The sequence below is a fragment of the Microtus pennsylvanicus genome, chromosome 9 (assembly GCF_037038515.1).
Source record: "Microtus pennsylvanicus isolate mMicPen1 chromosome 9, mMicPen1.hap1, whole genome shotgun sequence".
In the NCBI taxonomy this organism is placed as follows: domain Eukaryota; kingdom Metazoa; phylum Chordata; class Mammalia; order Rodentia; family Cricetidae; genus Microtus; species Microtus pennsylvanicus.
In genome coordinates, this window is record NC_134587.1 from 49,276,489 (window position 1) to 49,296,557 (window position 20,069).

Sequence of the window (20,069 nt, forward strand, 5' to 3'; positions counted from 1 at the left end):
GGTGTTTAAAGAAGGGAATTTGATGCCCTGGAAAAAAAAAACAATTGTTTCTTCTTCCATGGGTCATCACATTCCCACTTAATGACTTGGGCCTTGCCTTAGCAGATTTGTCCCTACTAAACAACTAATTTAGAAATCAAACTCATCAAACATAATATTTACCATGGTCCTAGTTTGCTTTCTATTGTTGTGATAAATACTATGGCCAAAAGCAACTTGGGAAGAAAACAGTTTATTGGGCTATGTGCAGTCAATCATTGAGGGGAGTCAGGGCAGGAACTCAAACAGGAACAGAAGCAGGTCACGGAGGAAAGTTGCTTGCTGGCTTGCTCAGCCCCCTACCTTAATGTTTTTTTTTGTTTTTTTTTTTGGTTTTTCGAGACAGGATTTCTCTGGTTTTTTGGAGCCTGTCCTGGAACTAGCTCTTGTAGACCAGGCTGGTCTCGAACTCACAGAGACCCGCCTGCCTCTGCCTCCCGAGTGCTGGGATTAAAGGCATGCACCACCACTGCCCGGCTCTTAATGTATTTTTTTTACCATTTTAAATTATGCGTATGTGTGTATATTTGTGCATCTGAGTGCGGCTTCCTATTGTGGCCAGAAGTGCCGGACCCCCTGGAGCTGAAGTCGCACATGGCCATGAATCACCTAATGAGGGTCCTCTGGGAGAGCAGTGCAAGCTCAGCCACCGAGCCACCTCTCTAGCTCTCAGCTTGCTAATACAGTCCAGAATCACCTGCTCACGGGCAGAACTGCCCACAGAGGACCGGCTGGGCCCTCCCACAGTTGTAGAATATTAAGACGTGTTAGATTTGTTTATGCTGTGGAACATTTGTTTTAACAATGCAAAGATGTGTTGCATTTTTTTATGCTCTATTTGTTTAACTCTGTGATTCTTTGCCTGTCTAAAACACCTGATTCGTCTAATAAAGAGCTGAACGGCCAATAGCAAGGCAGGGCTGGTAGGCAGAGAGAAAAATAGGAGAAATCTGGTCAAGAAGGAGGAGGAGCAAGAACAAGGAAAGGAGGACTGCAGGGGCCAGTCACCCAACCATACAGATAGCCACGGAGTAAAAGTGAAAGTAATATATAAAGTAGAGAAAGGTAAAAGCCCAGAGACAAAAAATAGATAGCATAATTTAAGAAAAAGCTGTCTAGAAATAAGTCAAACAAAGGCCAGGCATTGATAAGGAATAATAAGACTCCGTGTGTGGTGTGTGATATATTTAGAAGCTGGGTGATGCCCCTCCAAAGTCAAAATAGTAAAACAACCAACAACATCCCACTTCAACCATCAATCATGAAAATGCCTCAAAGACACACCTACTGCCCAAGCCAATGACGGCAATTCCTCATTTGGAGTTCTGTTTTCCCAGGTGATTCTAGTTTGTAACAAGTTGACTTAAATTAACCAGTATATCCATTTTGCCAAGAATATCATAAAATATATTAAAGTCACCTGATTTACATTTTTTTAAAAAAAGATTTATTTACTTATTTATTTGTTGCGTGCACAGTGTTCTGCCTGCACACCAGAAGAGGGTACCAGATCTCATTATAGATGGTTGTGAGCCACCATGTGGTTGCTGGGAATTGAACTCAGGACCTCTGGAAGAGCAGTCAGTGCTCTTAACCTCAGAGCCATATGTCCAGCCCTAAAATAATGTTTATAGTTTAAAAATAAATAAATTATTAAAATAAAAAAAATGAGCTAGGCAAGGGTGCTCCTTGTCCAAGGAAGCAGCATCTTCTTACCAAGCAAGTGCAAATGCCATGTTCCCAAACCTACTTTCTCAAGCCCTGTGGGAGGAGGCTGCAGGGAACAGAGAGGAGGCCAGGACTGAGCTCCAGTGCTCAGTGGGATGATCCTACAACTATTCCTGATTATCTGGACCCCCGACCATGCCCCACACAGGCTGCTGTTTTGTGCAAATGGTGGTACTGCAACTTGTTTAAGCTACTTGTTGTGGAAGGTTACTTTATTTTTTTTTTAATATATTTATTTATTATGTATACAATACTCTGTCTGTGTGTCTGACTGCAGGCCAGAAGAGGGCACCAACCCCATTACAGATGGTTGGTTGTGAGCCACCATGTGGTTGCTGGGAATTAAACTCAGGACCTTTGGAAAAGCAGGCAATGCTCTTAACCTGAGCCATCTCTCCAGCCCCATGGAAGGTTACTTTAACTACACAAAGGTGAGTTACATTTGTTTGTGCTGCATTTGTTTAACAATGTATAGATGTTTTGCTTTGCCTGCCTAAGGTACCTGATTAGTCTAATACAAGGCTAAATGGCCAATAGCTAGGCAGTGGGGGGATAGGCAAGGCTAGTGGACAGAGGGAATAAGTAGGAAGAGGAATGCAGGCTGAGAGAGAATGAAGAAGAGAGAAAGATACCCAATACCAGCCAGCCAGGCAGCTGCCAGCCAACCAGACATGGAGTTGACACAGAGTAGAACATACAGAATGAAAGAAAGGTAAAAAGCCCCAAGGCAAAATGTGAATGAAGAAAAAAAGGTTAAAATAAGTTATAAGGGCTAGTGGAACAATCATAAGATAAGGCTGAGCATTCATAACTAATAAGTCTCCGTGTCTTTATTTAGGAGCTAGCTGGTGGCCAGAAAGAAAGCCCGCTACATAGGAGTAATTTTTAATCCTTGAATTAATGTTTTTGATATCTGATATCCACAATTGAAGTATTTTCTTTAAAAAAAAAAAAGTATTTCACTGTATAGTACTAGCTGGTCTGAAACTCTCTCTGTAGACTCAAATTCACAGGGATCTGCCTGCCTACTTCCTGAATGCTGGGACTAAAGGCATGCATTACCACACCTAGCATGAAGTGAGTTTTCTTACTAAATAGCATTTCATTTTTCTCTTTAGCGCACGTGTGCATGTATGCACATGTGTAAGTACATAGATGACACAGGACAACCTCAATGTCATTCCTGAAGAGACGCCATCAACCTTGTTTTCTGAGATAGGGTCTCTCACTAGCTTAGAGGCATACTAGGACAACTGGCCAGTGAGCCCTGGGCTCCAGTGCTAAGATTACAAGTGAACACCATCACGCTCAGCTCTTCCAGGTAGGCAATGGGTGTTCACCTTAGGTCTGCATACTGCGTGTGCAACAAGCACTTCATCGTCCAGCCGCTCTTTATACTTAACAACTGGTTGACTCGAAATGATTAAAATGGGGATAAAAAGTCCAAACCCCAAGCTTCCAACTCTGGAACGAAATACCTGTAAGAGAAAGCAGCATCCTGGGGGTGGGCTGCTTGGCTGGCAGAGTCTGGGAGGTCGTCGGCAGAGATGTTCTGCAGCGCTTCATCCCGGGGAGAGTCCTGAGCACTTTCACCATCACCCATGACCTCTAAACAAAACCCGAACCCAAGAAAAGGAGAACCCATGTCAATGTGGAAATTTCTGGTACTAGCAGGTGTTCAGAGCAACTTAATCATGAGTTAGCTTATCTCAAAATAAGAGTTCTTAGAGAAAAAAAAAACAAATTTCAGATACATAACCAGGTTATCAACAACAAAGTATCAAGAGAGCAGATATGAAAGCAGAGAATGGTTGCTCTTCCTATCCCAGTCCAAAATAGTCAATACTTGAGATAACTTCATAAAGCTCATATTCCAAAATCAGAGTCACTAAGAGCCTCAAAAGCATTTTAAACAATACTCTCACTTTAGAGACACGGACTCCAGTCCTGGCAGAAGATCCCTTGGTTGGCCAAATGCTGGAACAGATAGACCCTCACTCTTGTCTCCTGATTTTCCTCAACACAGCCTTTCCACCACACCTAAGGCTTAGTCAGGGACTAGCTCACAAACACAGCAAGGCCAGATCTGTGTGTTATGTATTTACTAAGTCAAGTAATACAAGATCATACATACAAACATACAGTCAAGGGGCATGGGGTTCAGTCAGTAGATTGCTTGTTTAGCATGCAAGCCATAGATTACATCCCCAGCACAACATAAAATGAGCGTGATGCATGCCAGTAATTATAGAACTTGAAGTGGAGGCAGGAAGATCAAGAGTTCAAAGTCAGGGCTGGAGAGATGGCCCAGAAGAAAAGAACACTGGCTGCAATTCCAGAGGATAGAATACCCTCGCCCTTTTCTGGCCTCCATGGGTACTGCACATGTGCTGCACAGACACATACATGCAGGCAAAAATACCCATACATATAAAAAAATTAATCTTAAAAAAGAGATCAAGGTTATCTACTGTTACAGTTAGTTTGATGCAAGCCTGTGTTACATGAGACTCTCTTGAAAAAAGAAAAAAAGTCTTCCAAGTCAAAAGGAATAAACTGATCCTGAATATAATAAAGACACTGTATAGGAAACTATGACAAAACGTTAGTAGCTGGTAAGTCTAAATATAAGGTTTATTAACCTTCACCTACTGCTATTTAAAAAGCTTCCCCCCACCTAAAAAAAAAAAGGTTAGAAATGATGGCAGATTGGCACATGCCTATAATTTTAGCACTTGGGGGGCAGGAGGATTCTGAGTTCAAGGTCAGTCTGACCTACAGAGTAAGAGACCCTGTCTTCCCACCCTACTACCCTGAAAAGGAAAAACAAAAAGATGGAATTCCTCCTTGCCATCATTTCCTCTTCAGCCTTAGGTATCCGCCTCAGAGCAGCTCATGCTACTGCTTGCTGATGAATCTTCCAGAAAATGCTCTCAGCATATGCAGGCATAGACAGATTTAGCAAACTGCTTATGGTTTTATATGCTTTTGCTTTCCCTTTATCTTGAGGATTCCATATTTTTACGAGTATTCCTCCATGAAAAGAGAGAACCCTGTAGAAAAGAGGTACCAAGCAACAAAGGTGCTGTGGCTCATGTCAGTTACCACAGCTCCACTAAAGTTTGTAACTACATCAAATCACACTTCTCTAGACAGTAAAAAAGAATTCTCTCTCACTAAAACATGCACCAAGTTTCTCTGGGCTATCACCCCAGACTCATCAGTTAACCCTAAACCATCTGAACATCTGGGGTGCCCAGGTTTAGTGGAAAAGTATAGAGAGGGACATGTTAATCTGACCTGACCTCTAGATGGCCTATTTTAAAGGCTATTGCAGTCAGGACTTTTGTTATCACCATAGTAAACTGATACTGTTAGATCTATGATAGTTATCACCTGCACTCTCGTCATTGGCCATTGCTCCTTCACTGGGGCTGGTCCGTTTAATGGCGTTCCGATATTTGTCCAGAATATCTTCAGCAACCTGAGTCTGTGCACTGAGCCTAGGGCTGGGCTCATCTGCAGGGGAAAAGAAAGAGAGCGCATTATTCCCCTGGGTTTATACCAACCCTGCTGTTAGTATGACACCAGTAGTATGATCCCAAAGGCAGATTAGGAGGTCAGACTAAAAAGGGCACATATCTCAGTGTTATGAGGCGCCATGCAGCTGCCTACTCAACCCCACTGCTAGGTCTGAGCGCCTTCCCAAAGCAGGACACAGGAAGCATCCCTCCACCTCAGCACTGTTCAAGTCACAGTAACGGTCAATTCATGTCAACAAAACTTCTACCAAAGGTTCCTTTTTTAGGATGGGGGACAAACAAAAGAATAGTCTTGCTATATAACCCAGGCTGACCTTTAACTCATTGTGTAGCCCAAGATCAGGCTTTGAGTTTGTGGTTCTATATCTAAGCCTGCCAAGTGCTAAGACTTGAGACACACCACCACACCAATCCCAACAATAAATTTTTATATACACAATCAGATATCTCCGTGCTGAAGGAAAAAAATTAACTATTTAAAATTAGACTTAATCTTTTATTAATTTTGATAAAATTAAAACGGTTTTCTCCTTTCTCTCTTTATATCACATCTGAACGTTTCTCTCATACCCCACCTGTTCATGACAGGGCAGCTGTCAGGGCACAGCTCTTCATTCCGTACAACAGTCACTGGCATTGCTAGAGAACCCAAGCGTCTGTTACCCTGACAACCAAATCAGCTATCAAAACTGTTGAGCTAGCTTGCTGTCATGATACATGCTTGTAACTCCAGCGCTTGGGAAGTAGAAGCAAGAGAATTGTGAATTCAAGGCCAGCCTAGGTTATAGTGAGACTCTGTCTCAAAAAAAATAAAAATAAAAAATAAAAAAATAGGGGCTGGAGAGATGGCTCAGAGATTAAGAGCACTGACTGCTCTTCCAGAGGTCCTGAGTTCAATTCCCAGCAACCACATGGTGGCTCACAACCATCTATAATGAGATCTGGTGTCCTCTTCTGGCATACAAACATACATGGAAAGAATGTTGTATACATAATAAATAAATATTTAAAAAAAATAAAATAAAAAAGACAAGCTAGGGACATAGTTCAGTGGTTGAGTTTCGATTCCCAGCACCACACACACAAGTCAGCCTACATTCTCAAACAGTACTCATTCATCAACTACTATGAATCTTCAATACAAAATAAAGTTCCATAGTGAAACTCCTAAGACTGAGCTAGGTCAATAGGTAACCAAGCTACATTCTGGTAGAATTCCATTTGGAAAAATTTCGAAAAATCTCATTAAAACCACTACGCATGGTTTGTATGTATGGTAACAGCAGCTAGTATTCATTACATGTGTACCACATAGCAGTGAACTGTGCCAAGCACCTGTGTAGGCACTTGCTCATCAGACAATTGGACAGAGAAGCATGGAGGCTGAGCAGCATGCTCAAGGACATTTCACCTCCACAAACAAGTATCTGCTATTCACGTTTCTATAACATACCTCAAGTTATACAGTGATTCACAAAGCTGTGTTTTCTAGTTTTTATTTTTTGGGGGACAGGTCTCACTCTGTAGCCTACACTGGCCTTGAATTTGTGGCAATTCTCCTGCCCCAGCCTTCTTAGTGCCGGGATTATAGATGCAAGCACACCTGACTCCCAAAGTCATTTAAGATTGTCTGCTGTAAGTAGTGTAGTCATGACAAGAGACTCAGAAACTCTTGTGAACTTTTTCAAAATATAAGTGCAACCATTGCAGAATCCTTTGAAGGAACAATATTTTTGGATATAGCTTTAAAAAGACTCATTATTTATTCATTTACTATTCGGAGTGTTTTGCCTCATGCATGCACATGTACTATGTGCACACCTGGTGCCTGAAGAGGGTTTCAGAGCCCTTGGAACTGGAGTTACAGCTGGCTGTAAGCCAACATACAAGTGACGGGAACTGAACCCAGGTTTTCTACAAGAGCAGCAAGTGCTTCAAAGTGTTGAGCATCCCTCCAGCTCCACTGCTATCTTTTGAGAGCTCACAAGGACTGTAAAAGGGACACATATAAATTGGCTAAAATGAGTCAATTAAACTATAATGTTGCTTATTGCATCTTCCTTTGATAAGCTGCTATGTAGGGCTGGGGTACAGTTAGTAGGAGACTGCCTGATGGCAGGTGTAAGCCTGGGTTCAGTCCCCAGCACTGTTACATAACATAATGACAACACCATAGGCACAAAGGTATTCCCAGAGAAAAATGGGAGGAAGCAGTTTAAGTGCTTCAATAGCAAAAGAATAGTTACACTACAGTGTAATAGAATCAAATCATTTACAGCCAGTACAAATGATTAAAAAACCAACTGTACCCAGCAGAAACTGGAAAGTGTATGAAACATAGTAAAGATAAATACAAAGTCATAGAGGTCTGATTCAGTCACAGAAAAGTCACCATGCACAAATACTGAGGAAGACTGAGACAGACCACAAAGTCAGCTCTTAGAGCGGCAGGAATAGAGCCAGGCTCACATGGAACACCTGTTTATAACACTGAAACCTCCATTAGCTAGGATTGGATAGAATTTCTCCAATAAGAATGCTAAGATTCTTCGATCAGACCCAAAGAAAACGAACCACTTTGTGAAAAGAAAAAAGCTTTATTCAGCTTCCAAGAAAAAAAAAATTGCTCAAAGACCTAACAACTTACAACTTCTTCAAAGTCCTTAATCAACAATGTAATTCAGCTTGTATGCACTGCTTGTACTCCCCTCTGTCCTTTCTTTTAAAGGCACTGGCCAGGAACTCATTCTGTAGACCGAGCTGGCCTTCAACTCTGCCTCCTGAGTGCTGGGATTAAAAGGCGTGCACCAGTAATACTCAATGACACTGGTGTCCTAACAGCAAGACCTGGGACACAGGAAAATAGACAGACACACTGCCCCAAAACAGCATCTTTTCAACTCTTTCTAACCACACTGAAATGCTCCAGCACACACAGGCCATGTGTGATTTGATTTAACACCCACAGTACCTAGTACAGTGTCTGGCAAGACTCAGATGATCAACCAGTATTTGCTGACTGAATAGGACAGATGGGCTGTGCTCACCAGGGAACTGTGGCCTATCCACCTGTCTCCTGCTGCTCAGACCCTTTATTATCGGAAAGTTACTGTATCAAATAAAGCAGGGTTATATAGACTGTATATGGGTACACTTAACATGCACAATCAGACATTAGAACAAGCATCAAAATGGGATGCTGCACGTATTGTGCTGGTTGGTCACTTTTGAGAGCATCTTTTTTTTTTTTTCTTTTTCTTTTCCCAAGACAGGGTTTCTCTGTGTAACCCTGGCTGTCCTGGAACCCACTTACTCTGTAGACCAGGCTGGCCTTAAACTCACAGAGATCCGCCTGCCTCTGCCTCCCAAATGTTGGGATTAAAGGCGTGTGTCACCACCACCCAGCTGACCTATTCCACTTTTAACTTAAAAAGCTTTATTATGACTTAGAATGGGAAGACAGCACACCTTAAAATTAAGATAAGAAAAAACAAAAAGAGAAGTAAACTTCCCTCCAGATGCGCTATGGCACTGGCCATTTACACCAGCTCTCATGCTCGGCTTATAGGGCACCGAGGGAGCTGCAGAATGCAGGTGTGGGACAAGGAAGATCCCTAAAGCTCTGCCATGGGTTGGACAGCAGTAATAGTGGGTCAAGCTATAAAAAACAAAAAAGAAAAACTAGTGAGATCTTTAACTTTTAGTACAATGGTTGGCATTTGTGTTTGAACAAATACTTTAATCATGAAAAAAATAAAATGATATCATAGTATTTCATTGTGATCCTGAATAAACTAGAACAAACTACAGATGAAAATAAATTTAGTATCCTACAGCCAGTGTTAGAGAAAAGTAGCCAGCCAATCGTCCAGAGATATGGCATGCACAGCACTAGAGGCAGCGCCACACGCTCCAACAGCCCCTGGCAGTGGCATTGTCCCCTGGCGGTGAGCTCTCAGGCAGGCCTTGTCAGAAACAGGTTATGGTAATGAGGATGGTGATGGTAGTGGTGGTCTGTAGGAAGAGCACACCAAGACCCACCGTGGCCCCTAGGTGGACCACAGAGCCATGAAGAACATACTCCCCACCGAACACACACAGACACACTCTTCTAAAAAGGCAACGCTTATGGCATCCAAGAAAAAAATGTTATGAAATATGTGCTCTGGGAATGAAGGAGCCAGGAAGCCCATGGGTCTACAAACCTGTGAGTGTTGAGAATCTGTCAGGCCCCAGATCATCTTTGTCTTTTTCTTGTTTTTCTTTCTTTCTAAATGGTATAGGAGCTGGAAATTAAATAAAGTCAGTAGTGTGACATACAACATACTGCACTCCTCGGAAGTTAACTGCTGTGCCAACATTTCTAAGTGAGGGAGGCTGAAAGTTTAAAAGTTTAAAAATTCCAAATGTCAACTGATAATCATTAAGATAGCATCAATGGTTCTTAAAGGAGCTTTCAGAAGCTACTGTGGAGTCTTCTGCCATAGAAAGAATGGTTTAATGAGGATCCACTGGGAGTAAATCAAAACCATTGCCTCTTAACCTCGCCAACAGAACACATTCAGAGTTCCTGCCTCACTAACTCCGCCCCATTAAGTGGACTTGAGCATGGGCAGAAGCAGGTCCCAGCCTCCTGTAAGTGCACAGCCTGGGGAAAGGCCTATGGGACAGGTCCCCAACGTTTGAGTGATCTCTTCCTTCAGGAAGAGGAATTTTTGCTGACTCAATCAATGTCAAGCTATTCACTAAAAATAAATGTATACAAGTACCTTCCAAAATAGACACTAGCTACTTCTGTAGGGCACACATGTTTTCAATGCACATAGACATGTAAAACTTAGATCTGTTCCAGGAACATCAAAGTGGCTTGAATACATTAAATTAACAGCAACAATGGCATGCCAAGAGTCCTCCATGTTTAACAACAGTGATTGGCATATTTCCATTTAGGACACCACTGCCACTTCCCACAAAGAACAGGACATTTTAAAGCTCTGCCAGAGCATTCCCTCAGTGAAAGCATTTCTACACTTCCACACAGCTAGAGACAGGCCCAGCAACGTCACAGAGGCGTGGTGAGACTTGAAGCTCTAAAGTTTTATGAAATTACCTTTAGGCATAGCTGACACGAAGCGTTTTCTCCACCAAGGCCTGCTCCTGTCTGATCTCTCATCATCACTATCCTTGCGCTCTTCAGCCTGCAGAGAGAGTCTGATGCTTTATTGTGAGTTGAGCAGCAGGGTAAGTTGCTATGAAAAGAATTTCAGTAAGGCTGTATGCCAGTCCTATTTGCCTTAAAACTGTTCTTTTTGGGGTGTTAGCAGGGGAGAACTCAGGGCCCATGGCCTCTAAGTCACATTCCCAGCACAGAAAACTACTAATGCTTGCAGCGCCCTCTGCTGTGAGGAAGAACACCCTCCAGGTCAGGGTGGTGTGTGTGAGGGTAGGTACTATCCATAACTGCTAGAAAACCAAAGAGCTAACAGAACATGGTATCACGGGTACCCAAAGATCACTTATAAAGGAAGTGTTAGAGCTTCCTTCTGGGTAGAGCTCAGTAGAAAGAACAAGTGCTCAGCAGGTACCAACTCTGGAGTCAATCCTCAGCACAAAAGCAAGACAAAACAAAACAGGAAACCCTAAGTAAAAGCAGTGCAGTGAATACTAATGAGGGCAGGGACTGTGTGATGTAGCAATAGTAACCTGGTGTGTCAGAACCCAGCATAAGAACAGATCTCTCAGCCCTTCAGCTGCCTGAGAAAATAGTTCCTGTTATTAGGGGCTTTGTTGTTGTTGTTTTGAGACAGAGTCTTAGTCTGTAGCCCAGGCTGACCTCTTCCTTAGCAATACTCCTATCTCAGCCTCCCAATTACTGGAATTATAGGCATGAGCTACCATGCTCAGTTCTTAAGTCCTTCCCCCTGCCCCATTGCTGGGTCTCACTGTGTAACCCCTGGCTGTCCTAAAACTCAGAGATCTAAACTCTGTCTCCTGTGAGTTTAAACAGTGTTGGGATTAAAGGTGTGTGCCACCATGCCCTGTCCTAAAATCCTTTCTATAGATGAGTAACATGAAGCTAAATGAGGTAACCTTCCTCAAGGTACACAGCCTGCATGTGGCACAGCTGCCCATCAAACCTAGACCTGCCTTTGGTCACCAATCACACAGTCATCATCAACTCTGCTCACATTCAAGGACAGGGCCATTAATCCATTACTAGCCTATGTGACCTCAAAAAATCTCTTAATTTCCATTTCTTTTATTTACAGAATTGTGACTAAAGTACATTCTTGGCTGTTAGAGCAGTGCCTTTTCTTGCCCATTAGTAAAATCTCATTCTGAGTGCTTTCTACTTTGTAACCAACAGTCTCTTTCTACACAGAAGACTTCATGTGAATAGAGAGAATAAAATTACCTAAAAACACTTAACAACAGGTGATTCCTGTAATCAGAGAGACCGGGGCTCATGTGGCAGGAAAGTTAGAGGTGACACTGGAATGTTTATGTACACGTTTACACACATGAGTTAGAGGTGGTGCTGGGATGTTTATGTACACGTTTACCCACGAGTTAGAGGTGGTGCTGGGAAGTTTATGTACACGTTTACATGCATGAGCTAGAGGTGGTGCTGGGATGTCTGTCTACACGTTTCCACATGAGGAATAACGAAAGCAGTTTCTCACTATTGAAGAGTGAAGCAGGGGAGAGGGAAGGAAACAGAATAAACTTTTCTCCAGACTGAAACCAAGTGCTCAGTGTGCGCTCACTGCTTCCTCTGTGCTGAGAAAGACAGAGATGAAGTGAACACGGAGGTGACTGTGTACACAGAGGCTCACACACAAATATCACCTAGCTCTAGCCATTGAGAGCTCTGAGCAGCAACATGCCACAGAAATGAGTTTTGACTCATCTCAGTTTCTAAAAACTAGTTTTGATCAAAGGACCTAAGATCCTTAGAGAAAAATTAAACTCCAGGAAGAGACAGAGAATACAGCGTAGGAGCTCAGCAGTTGGGATACCAGCTTCCATTCCCAAACTCGCATGCTGTCTCACAATCATTTGTAACTCTGGTCCTAAGGGACCTGATGCCCTAATTTGGCCTCTGCAAGTGCTTTATGTGTATGGTACACAGACAGACACCTGGGCAAACACTCACACATAAAATAAAAACGATCTTAAAATAAAGGGTGAAAAATTGGCCGAGACGAAAGTGAACAAGCAGCAGAGTGAAAGTGTACAAGGCCTGGTGACAGTGACTGTGGAGTCCTGCTGCTCTAACCAGGGCTCAGGGGAGTGGAGGCAGAGGCATAACAATTATCACAAGTTCAAGACCAGCCACGTCTACATAGTAAGTTTCTGGTCACCTTGGAATAGATAATGAGAACCTTTTTTAAAAACAGCAACAACAACAAACCAATAAAACAAATGAAAAGAGACATGGGGAGACACGGCTGGGGTGACATTTCAGAGTGCTGACGAGTGGGATCACATGCAGGACAGCATCACAACAAATGTGTCACCTGTTGGAAATGTACAATGAACTCAACAAAGAGGGAGAAAAGAACTGGGCTGAGAAAGAAGTATTTTGTCTTCCCAACTTCATGACTTTCCAATAAAATGGCATTCCTCATTTAATCATCAAGAGAGTACTAGGAGTCAGTCCTAGGTGTTCTGCTCGGAGAAAAGATCTAACAAGATCACAGAACCAAGCTGTGCTGTATCTATTCAATAGATGACTAGACTAAGAGGATTTTTTTTTTCTTTGTTTGAGACAGGTTTTTCTCTGTGTAGCCCTGGCTGTCCTGGAATTCACTCTGTAGACCAGGCTGGCCTCAAACTCATGGAGATCCACCTGCCTCTGCTTCCCAAGTGCAGAGATTAAAGTGTGCACCACTACCGCCCAGCATGACAGATCATCTTTAATTACAACCACAGTCATCCTCAATCTTCAATTCATAGTCCATGTTCATTTCAGACATCATAGGAACCCGTCACATAGAACATTGGCTGACCATAAAGCGAAAGCTCTACATAGCTAGTGTCCCATACCTCTCCTCTTGAAGAGTCCTTACTCGGAGAAGAAGATGACGAATGAGGTGCAGCCACCAAAGAAGTAGCACCCGTGGCTGCAGCTGGAGGGAGCTCGTCGTTCCCAGAACGGCGGTTGCAACTGGGGTCACTCATGGGCCGCCGCACAGAAGACACTACGTCAGAGCTCCTGCTGCGAACCAGTCTCTCAGGGTAAGAATGCCTCTGCTTGAACGCCTCCATTTCAGCTGCGGTTAGAACGTGAGAACCAAAGGTGGGCAGCCTGGCCTCATTCCCTCCCACTGCACCTTCCAGGATTGGAGGATCCGGGGGTGGGTGCGAGGGTCGGGCATAGTGAACCTTCGGCCTTACCACAGCAGAGGCCCCTGTAACACAGCAAAGAAGTATTACAGACAGCATGGAACTATTCAACAAAGGCATTAACCAGAGGCTGGCAATATCTTGCTTCTGTTTATGACAAGAGTCCAAAAGTTCTTGCCACAAGCTTACCATCGTGTGAAGACAGTGGATCAAACATGGCAAGCAGAGACTCTGACTGCGAGGGAGGAGAGGTCAGCTGGTGGGCACCTACAACAAGACCAACCGCGAGATGAAGCCAGATGCAGACAGCACATCCCACACTGAAGAAGGCACTGGTACTCTTCCACAATTTCTCTCTCTTGATTAATTAGAACCTCAGAAGCTTACCAGAAATAAATGAAACATATAAATATCAAATTGTGATTACCCCACAAGATAGTGGTGGTGCCTGACAGGGAGGGAGAGGCAGGCAGCCTCTGAATTCAAGGCCAGCCTGGTCTACAGAGTGAGTTCCAGGACAGCCAGGGCAACACAAAGAAACCCTGTCTCTCAAAAACAAAAAACAAAACAAAACAAAACAAAACAAAAAAAGAAAGAAAGAAAGAAAAACAAGGGGGTCTGGAGAGATGGCTCAGAGGTTAAGAGCACTGGCTGTTTTGCCAGAGGTCCTGAGTTCAATTCCCGGCAACCATATGGTGGCTCACAACCATCTGTAATGAAATCTGGTTCCCCCTTCTGGTGTGCAGACATCCATGCAGACAGAATGCTGTATACATAATAAATAAATAAATCTTTTTTTTAATATTTATTTATTATGTATACAATATATTGTGTGTGTGCCTGCAGGCCAGAAGAAGGCACCAGACCCCATTATAGATGGTTGTGAGCCACCATGTGGTTGCTGGGAATTGAACTCAGGACCTTTGGAAGAGCAGGCAATGCTCTTAACCTCTGAGCCATCTCTCCAGCCCATAAATAAATCTTAAAAAAAAAAAAAAAAGAAAAGAAAAACAAGAAGCAAAAAAATTCTGATCACCCTACATTTTAATCTGCATGTAAGGATTCTCACTACATTTAGAGGGTAGACAAATGTGGGTGTTGCTACAGCTAGTGTGAAGAACACAATCATGAGACGGCAACCGTAGTTCCTAATGGCTCACGCCCTCAGAGACTAACTTCCCCGACCTATACAATCAAGCAATACTATCCAAAAAGGAGGTGATTAAAAAACTGTGAATTGCCGGGCGGTGGTGGCGCACGCCTTTAATCCCAGCACTCGGGAGGCAGAGGCAGGCGGATCTCTGTGAGTTCAAGACCAGCCTGGTCTACAGAGCTAGTTCCAGGACAGGCTCCAAAACCACAGAGAAACCCTGTCTCAAAAAACCAAAAAAAAAACAAAAAACAAAAACAAAAAAAAAAAAAACTGTGAATTTTGAAAGTATAAACATTGCTTTCAGCAGATGACTTGATTTTAAAAACTCTAACCTCTAAATGTACTATTTTAGGTTACAGAGCCCCCACTGCCAAAAAGAAACCCCTGTGCACATCTTAACACAACTAGAAGTGTTAAATATTAAAATAGATCAATATACAGAGAATAAAACTTTCTTCATTCATAGATTTCCTTATTTCAGATTTAGAATATGAACATTTAAAGTACACATTGATGAGTTATACCTGAGAGTTATACTAATCGATGAAATATTAACAGTATATGGCCTTTGTTGTTACTGTTTGTTGGGTTTTTTTATATTTAGTTTTATCTTGCTTGTATGCCTGTGTGTGCATGCAGTATCCACGGAGGCCAGAAGAGGACATTGGACCTTCTTGGCCCTGGAGCTAGACACAGTTGTGAGCCACCATGTAGGTACTAAGGGTCTAGCTCCTCTGTGAGTTTCCAAGTTGGCCAAAGTCAGAGAGTTCCTTTTGCCTCTAGTTCCTTGCATAGTTGTCTTGCATTTACCTCAAAAAGGCCCCACCTAGGTGCTGGGCAGAGAGTTCTGCTCTCTTAAGGTTATTGTCAACAGCTGTGGCTAATGGCCAGTTCTTGGGCTCCAGGAATAAAGAAGTAGATCTGTTCCTACCTCAAACAAGAGCCTAAGGGTCCAACTAAGTTCCAGTTTCCTTTATGGAGATACTTGGGATTCCACCCAGGGAATGGTTTGCCTACAGAGTGTTTTGGTCTAGGGCGCAAGCGTGACCTGGTGACTTGTTTTGTTCTAGTAACAGAATATTTAACTATGGATGTAGCCTGAGACCTTCAACTGGTCAGTTCATTTCCTTGTATCATGTTAATGCAGTCTTTTGTCTTACTCCTACCTTTTGGAGTCAGGGATATTTTAAACAGTTGGAAATTAAACGCGGTTGAATTTTCAATACCCACTGAAAACTTCCTTCCTGATACTATCCTATATGTTTCTGTTTCTCCATTTTCATTCAGATCTTCATATTCTTCACTATATTTCTAAATTCCCATGCCTCTACTCTGGAGAAAGTATTTTTGTTAACACTGGCCCCCTAACACCTCTGAAAAGGCAGTCAGTGCTCTTAACTGCAGAGACATCTCCCCAGGCCCACTTTGGTGTTTTTGAGACAGATTCTCATTATGTAGAGCAGGCAAGTCTCAAACTCATAGAGATCCACCTGCCTCCACCTCCTGAGTGCTAGGATTATCACCACGGAAGGTTATGATATAATCATTTTAAAAAGCTGTTCTGTCTTCCACTACTTACCATGGGCTATGTCATCCATGTCTGGACTAGTTACAGAATCTTTACCCCCAAAATCAGAGCTGCACTCAGACCTCAGGTCTTCAATCTTATTGGGAATATCCTCTGATGTAGCACTTATACCTTTGAAAATATAGCAAAATTAAGTAAATAAACTACAAGAATAGAGTAGTTACACAAATTTATATGAAGTTTGGAGAAATTCTTTCTCAAACTTTATATATGCCAGTTCTATACATGTGTGTTGCTGAGTACTGTGAATTTATCATACTGTCATTCAAATACACTCATCTTACTTTATACATTATCAGAATTACCGTGTTATACCTAAATATTGTAGCAGAAGCTACCAACAATATCAAGAATTGTAGAAGATCATCAATAGTTTCCACAGGCTGTAAAAGCCACACATTAAGTTCTCAAAGATCATGAAGGATGATGATGGAGATGCAGTGAAGGAGCATGACCTTCATGCCCAGCCTGGGATCCACAGCTAGTACCATACCATGAAACAACAATGATGAAGCCCACTATCTCTTTGGTAACACTTTATAAATAGGAAATAGAGGATGCCTTCAAATTCCTAGTCCTTAAAACAAGACAGACATACCGGACACAACACTGAGGCCTGGTGTGCTGGGGCGGGAACTGACCTCCCTGACATCCGTATCATCAGACGTGCTGCCCAGGCCAGAACAGCTCTCAAGCTCTTGGAGCCGCTCCTCCTGCTTTAAGTCTGGAGCCTCTGAACAGAAGACAGGAAGAGTCACCTAGTCATTCAGTGAGCATGGAAAGTTCAGCTTTTGTGACTCGGACAAACAAGCTCTCAAGGTTAAGTCTAAGCTACTTAGCAGAGCTAGTTAGATCAGGGTTGCAAAAAGGCAAGGTTATGACTTTCTTCTGATATAAATCAGTTTGTTTTGTCCAGATGTTAACCTCTATAAAAAAAAGAAAGAAAAAAAAGACAAAACATATATAAGTTTTTAAAGACAGGGTTTCTCTGTGTAGCTTTTAGCTTTGAAGCCTGTGCTAGAACTCACTCTGTAGACCAGGCCGGCCTCGATTCACAGAAATCTGCCTGCCTCTCTGCCTCCTGAGTGCTGGGATTAAAAGCACACACACCACCACACAGTAACCAAAATACATTCTTGGTTAACATGAAAACAGTATTAGAAGGTACAGAATAGCTTAGCGTTGCACTGATGTGTCTAAATTTTAATGTTTTCAAAAGCACTTTTAAAAGGGCTGGAGAGATGGCTCAGCAGTTAAAGGCACGAGCTCCTCTTCCAGAGGTTCTGGAGTTCAATTCCCAGCACTTACACGGTGGCTCACAACCATCTGCAATGGGATCAATGCCCTCTTCTGGTGTGCATGAAGACAAAGCATTTACGTATGTAAAATACATAAGTAGATAAATCTAAGAAAAAAAATTGAGCTCATCACAAAGCCCAAAACTACATTTGAGCTGGAGAGATGGCTCAGAGATTAAGAGCACTAGCTCCCTCTTCCAGAGGTCCTGAGTTCAATTCCTAGCAACCACATAATAGTTCACAACCATCTGTAATGAGATCTGGCGCCCTTTCCTGCTGTGTATAGTAAGTAAGTAAATAAATAAGTGGATGGATGGATGAATAAACAGTAAATAAATAAATATTTTTAAAGAGTACTTTAAGATGGGCATGATGGCAGACACCACTGATCTTAGCACTGAGAACGGAGGCAAGTGGATTTCTGGGAGTTTGAGGCCAGCCTGATATACATAGCGAGTTCCAGGAAAAGTCCAAGATATATGGAGAGATCCTGCCTTAAACCATCCCCAAAAAGAAAGAAAAGAAAACAAACAAACCCAAAAAACTTCTTTACTTAATTATTTATCTACTGGCTTTTTGAAAGGGGGTCTTGCTGTATAGCACAAGCTGAAATAACAGGTATGTGCCACTAAATTAAGTACCCTTTAAGAGACTGAAGAGATGGCTCAGAGTACTTGCTGCTTTTACAGAGGACCTGGGTTCAGTTCCCAGCCACCACACGGCAGCTCAGAAATGGCTGTAACTCCAGTCCCAGGGAGTTGGACGTCCTCTTCTGACTTCCACAGGCCTTTGTACACACACATGCCATACATGCACACAAACACTCAGACATAAAAACTAAACATAAATAAATTAGAGAGATGTTTCAATGAACAATGTCTTCTGCTCTTCAGAGGATGGAGTTCAATTCCCAGCACCCACAACAGACCATTCATGAAAACCAGACTCCAGCTCCAGGAGACCCAATAACCTGTGGGCACCTGCATTTACATGTGCACATACAGACACCTATATGAACATATAATTTTAAAAAATTGATTTTTATTTAAAAAAGATTAATAAACAAACTTTTAGACATCCCTTAAAAGGGACAAGTTATTCCCAAGGTTAAATTTTTTTGTTAATGTTTATTTATTTATTTATTATGTATACAATATTCTGTCTATGTGTGTGTCTGCAGGCCAGAAGAGGGAACCTCATTACAGATGGTTGTGAGCCACCATATGGTTGCCAGGAATTGAACTCAGGACCTTTGGAAGAGCGGGCAATGCTCTTAACCACTAAGCCATCTTTCCAGCCCCCCAAGGTTAAATTTACATGTGTGCATGTGTGCTTGTGCTTCTCTTTTAGGAACTGGTTCTCTCCTTCTGGATACTGAACTCAGGCCTTGGACTCATTAAGCTATCTCAGTGGCCACTAGGGATAAATGTAAGGACGTTGACTAGAAACGCAAACATGCAGTCTGAGCAGGGCTATTACTCTCATCCTCGGATGAACTGGTGAAAGATACTGAACACAACATACACATAAAACTCTGCTGAGTTTCAAACAATTGCTTCAAATATAGTTTAATACAGACTCAGAAAGCATTTGCTATACTATTATTTATTATTATTATTTTGTTGTGGTTTGGTTTGGTTTTTCGAGACAGGGTCTCTCTGTGTATTCCTGGTTGTCCATGAACTCTGTAGACCAGGCTGGCCTTGAACTCAGAGATCTGTCTGCCTTGGCCTTCAAAGGCTGTGGTTATAGGCATGCGCCACCACGTCTAGTAGCATTTACTATGGTTAATCAATGCTAACTAACAATCAACTTTTCCTTGATAAAAAGAAAATGTTCTACTTGAAATTCAACGACAATTGATTTTCTGGCATTTGTCTTATGTGTATGTGTGTATGAGTCATCAGGTATTATGTTGAATGCCTAAAATTCTAGTACTTTTATAGACTGAGGCAGAGGATTTTGAATACAAAGTCAGCCTGGACCAGACCCTGTCTCAAAAAACAAAACAAAACAAAACAAAAAGTATATCAGTTGGAAAAATATATCAAATGTAGAAATTAGGACCCCTTACACAATAAAATATGCAAATAATGACAGCATACTAACCTGAGTCACTTGGCAATACCTCTACGCTCCAAGCTTCACTTGTGGTCTCTGATATGGTAGAGCCAGTGCAAGGGTCAAGGAGAACTGACCCTGAACCTGGGAGGCACAGCAAACTGCCTAACACATTCTCTGCTGCTGCACCTGCACAAACCAGTGGAAACAAAATGTTAGAAGGTTCTGAGAACAGTGGCAAACAAAATCTTACCAACAAGAAAGTGGCCAAGGAAGGAATTTCATTTAAGTCTAATACTAAAAACACAAAG

At 42.3% G+C, this 20,069-nt stretch overlaps 1 protein-coding gene across 9 annotated transcripts in view; it reads right to left on the bottom strand.

Annotated features, from left to right (window-relative positions):
* Gapvd1 (GTPase activating protein and VPS9 domains 1) overlaps positions 1 to 20,069 on the bottom strand; it is a 77,526-nt gene that overhangs the window by 13,367 nt on the left and 44,090 nt on the right. For 6 of the 9 annotated variants that reach the window (XM_075985947.1, XM_075985944.1, XM_075985943.1 and 3 more), the window contains 9 exons: positions 19,807 to 19,947; positions 16,998 to 17,132; positions 16,391 to 16,510; positions 13,848 to 13,925; positions 13,359 to 13,723; positions 10,420 to 10,507; positions 9,515 to 9,595; positions 5,164 to 5,286; positions 3,246 to 3,375 (listed from right to left, as the gene is read on the bottom strand). In XM_075985947.1, the coding sequence (XP_075842062.1) occupies positions 3,246 to 3,375; positions 5,164 to 5,286; positions 9,515 to 9,595; positions 10,420 to 10,507; positions 13,359 to 13,723; positions 13,848 to 13,925; positions 16,391 to 16,510; positions 16,998 to 17,132; positions 19,807 to 19,947 (1,261 nt within the window). The remainder of the gene's footprint in view (positions 1 to 3,245; positions 3,376 to 5,163; positions 5,287 to 9,514; positions 9,596 to 10,419; positions 10,508 to 13,358; positions 13,724 to 13,847; positions 13,926 to 16,390; positions 16,511 to 16,997; positions 17,133 to 19,806; positions 19,948 to 20,069) is intronic. The other 3 variants (XM_075985949.1, XM_075985948.1, XM_075985945.1) reach the window with 1 other exon arrangement.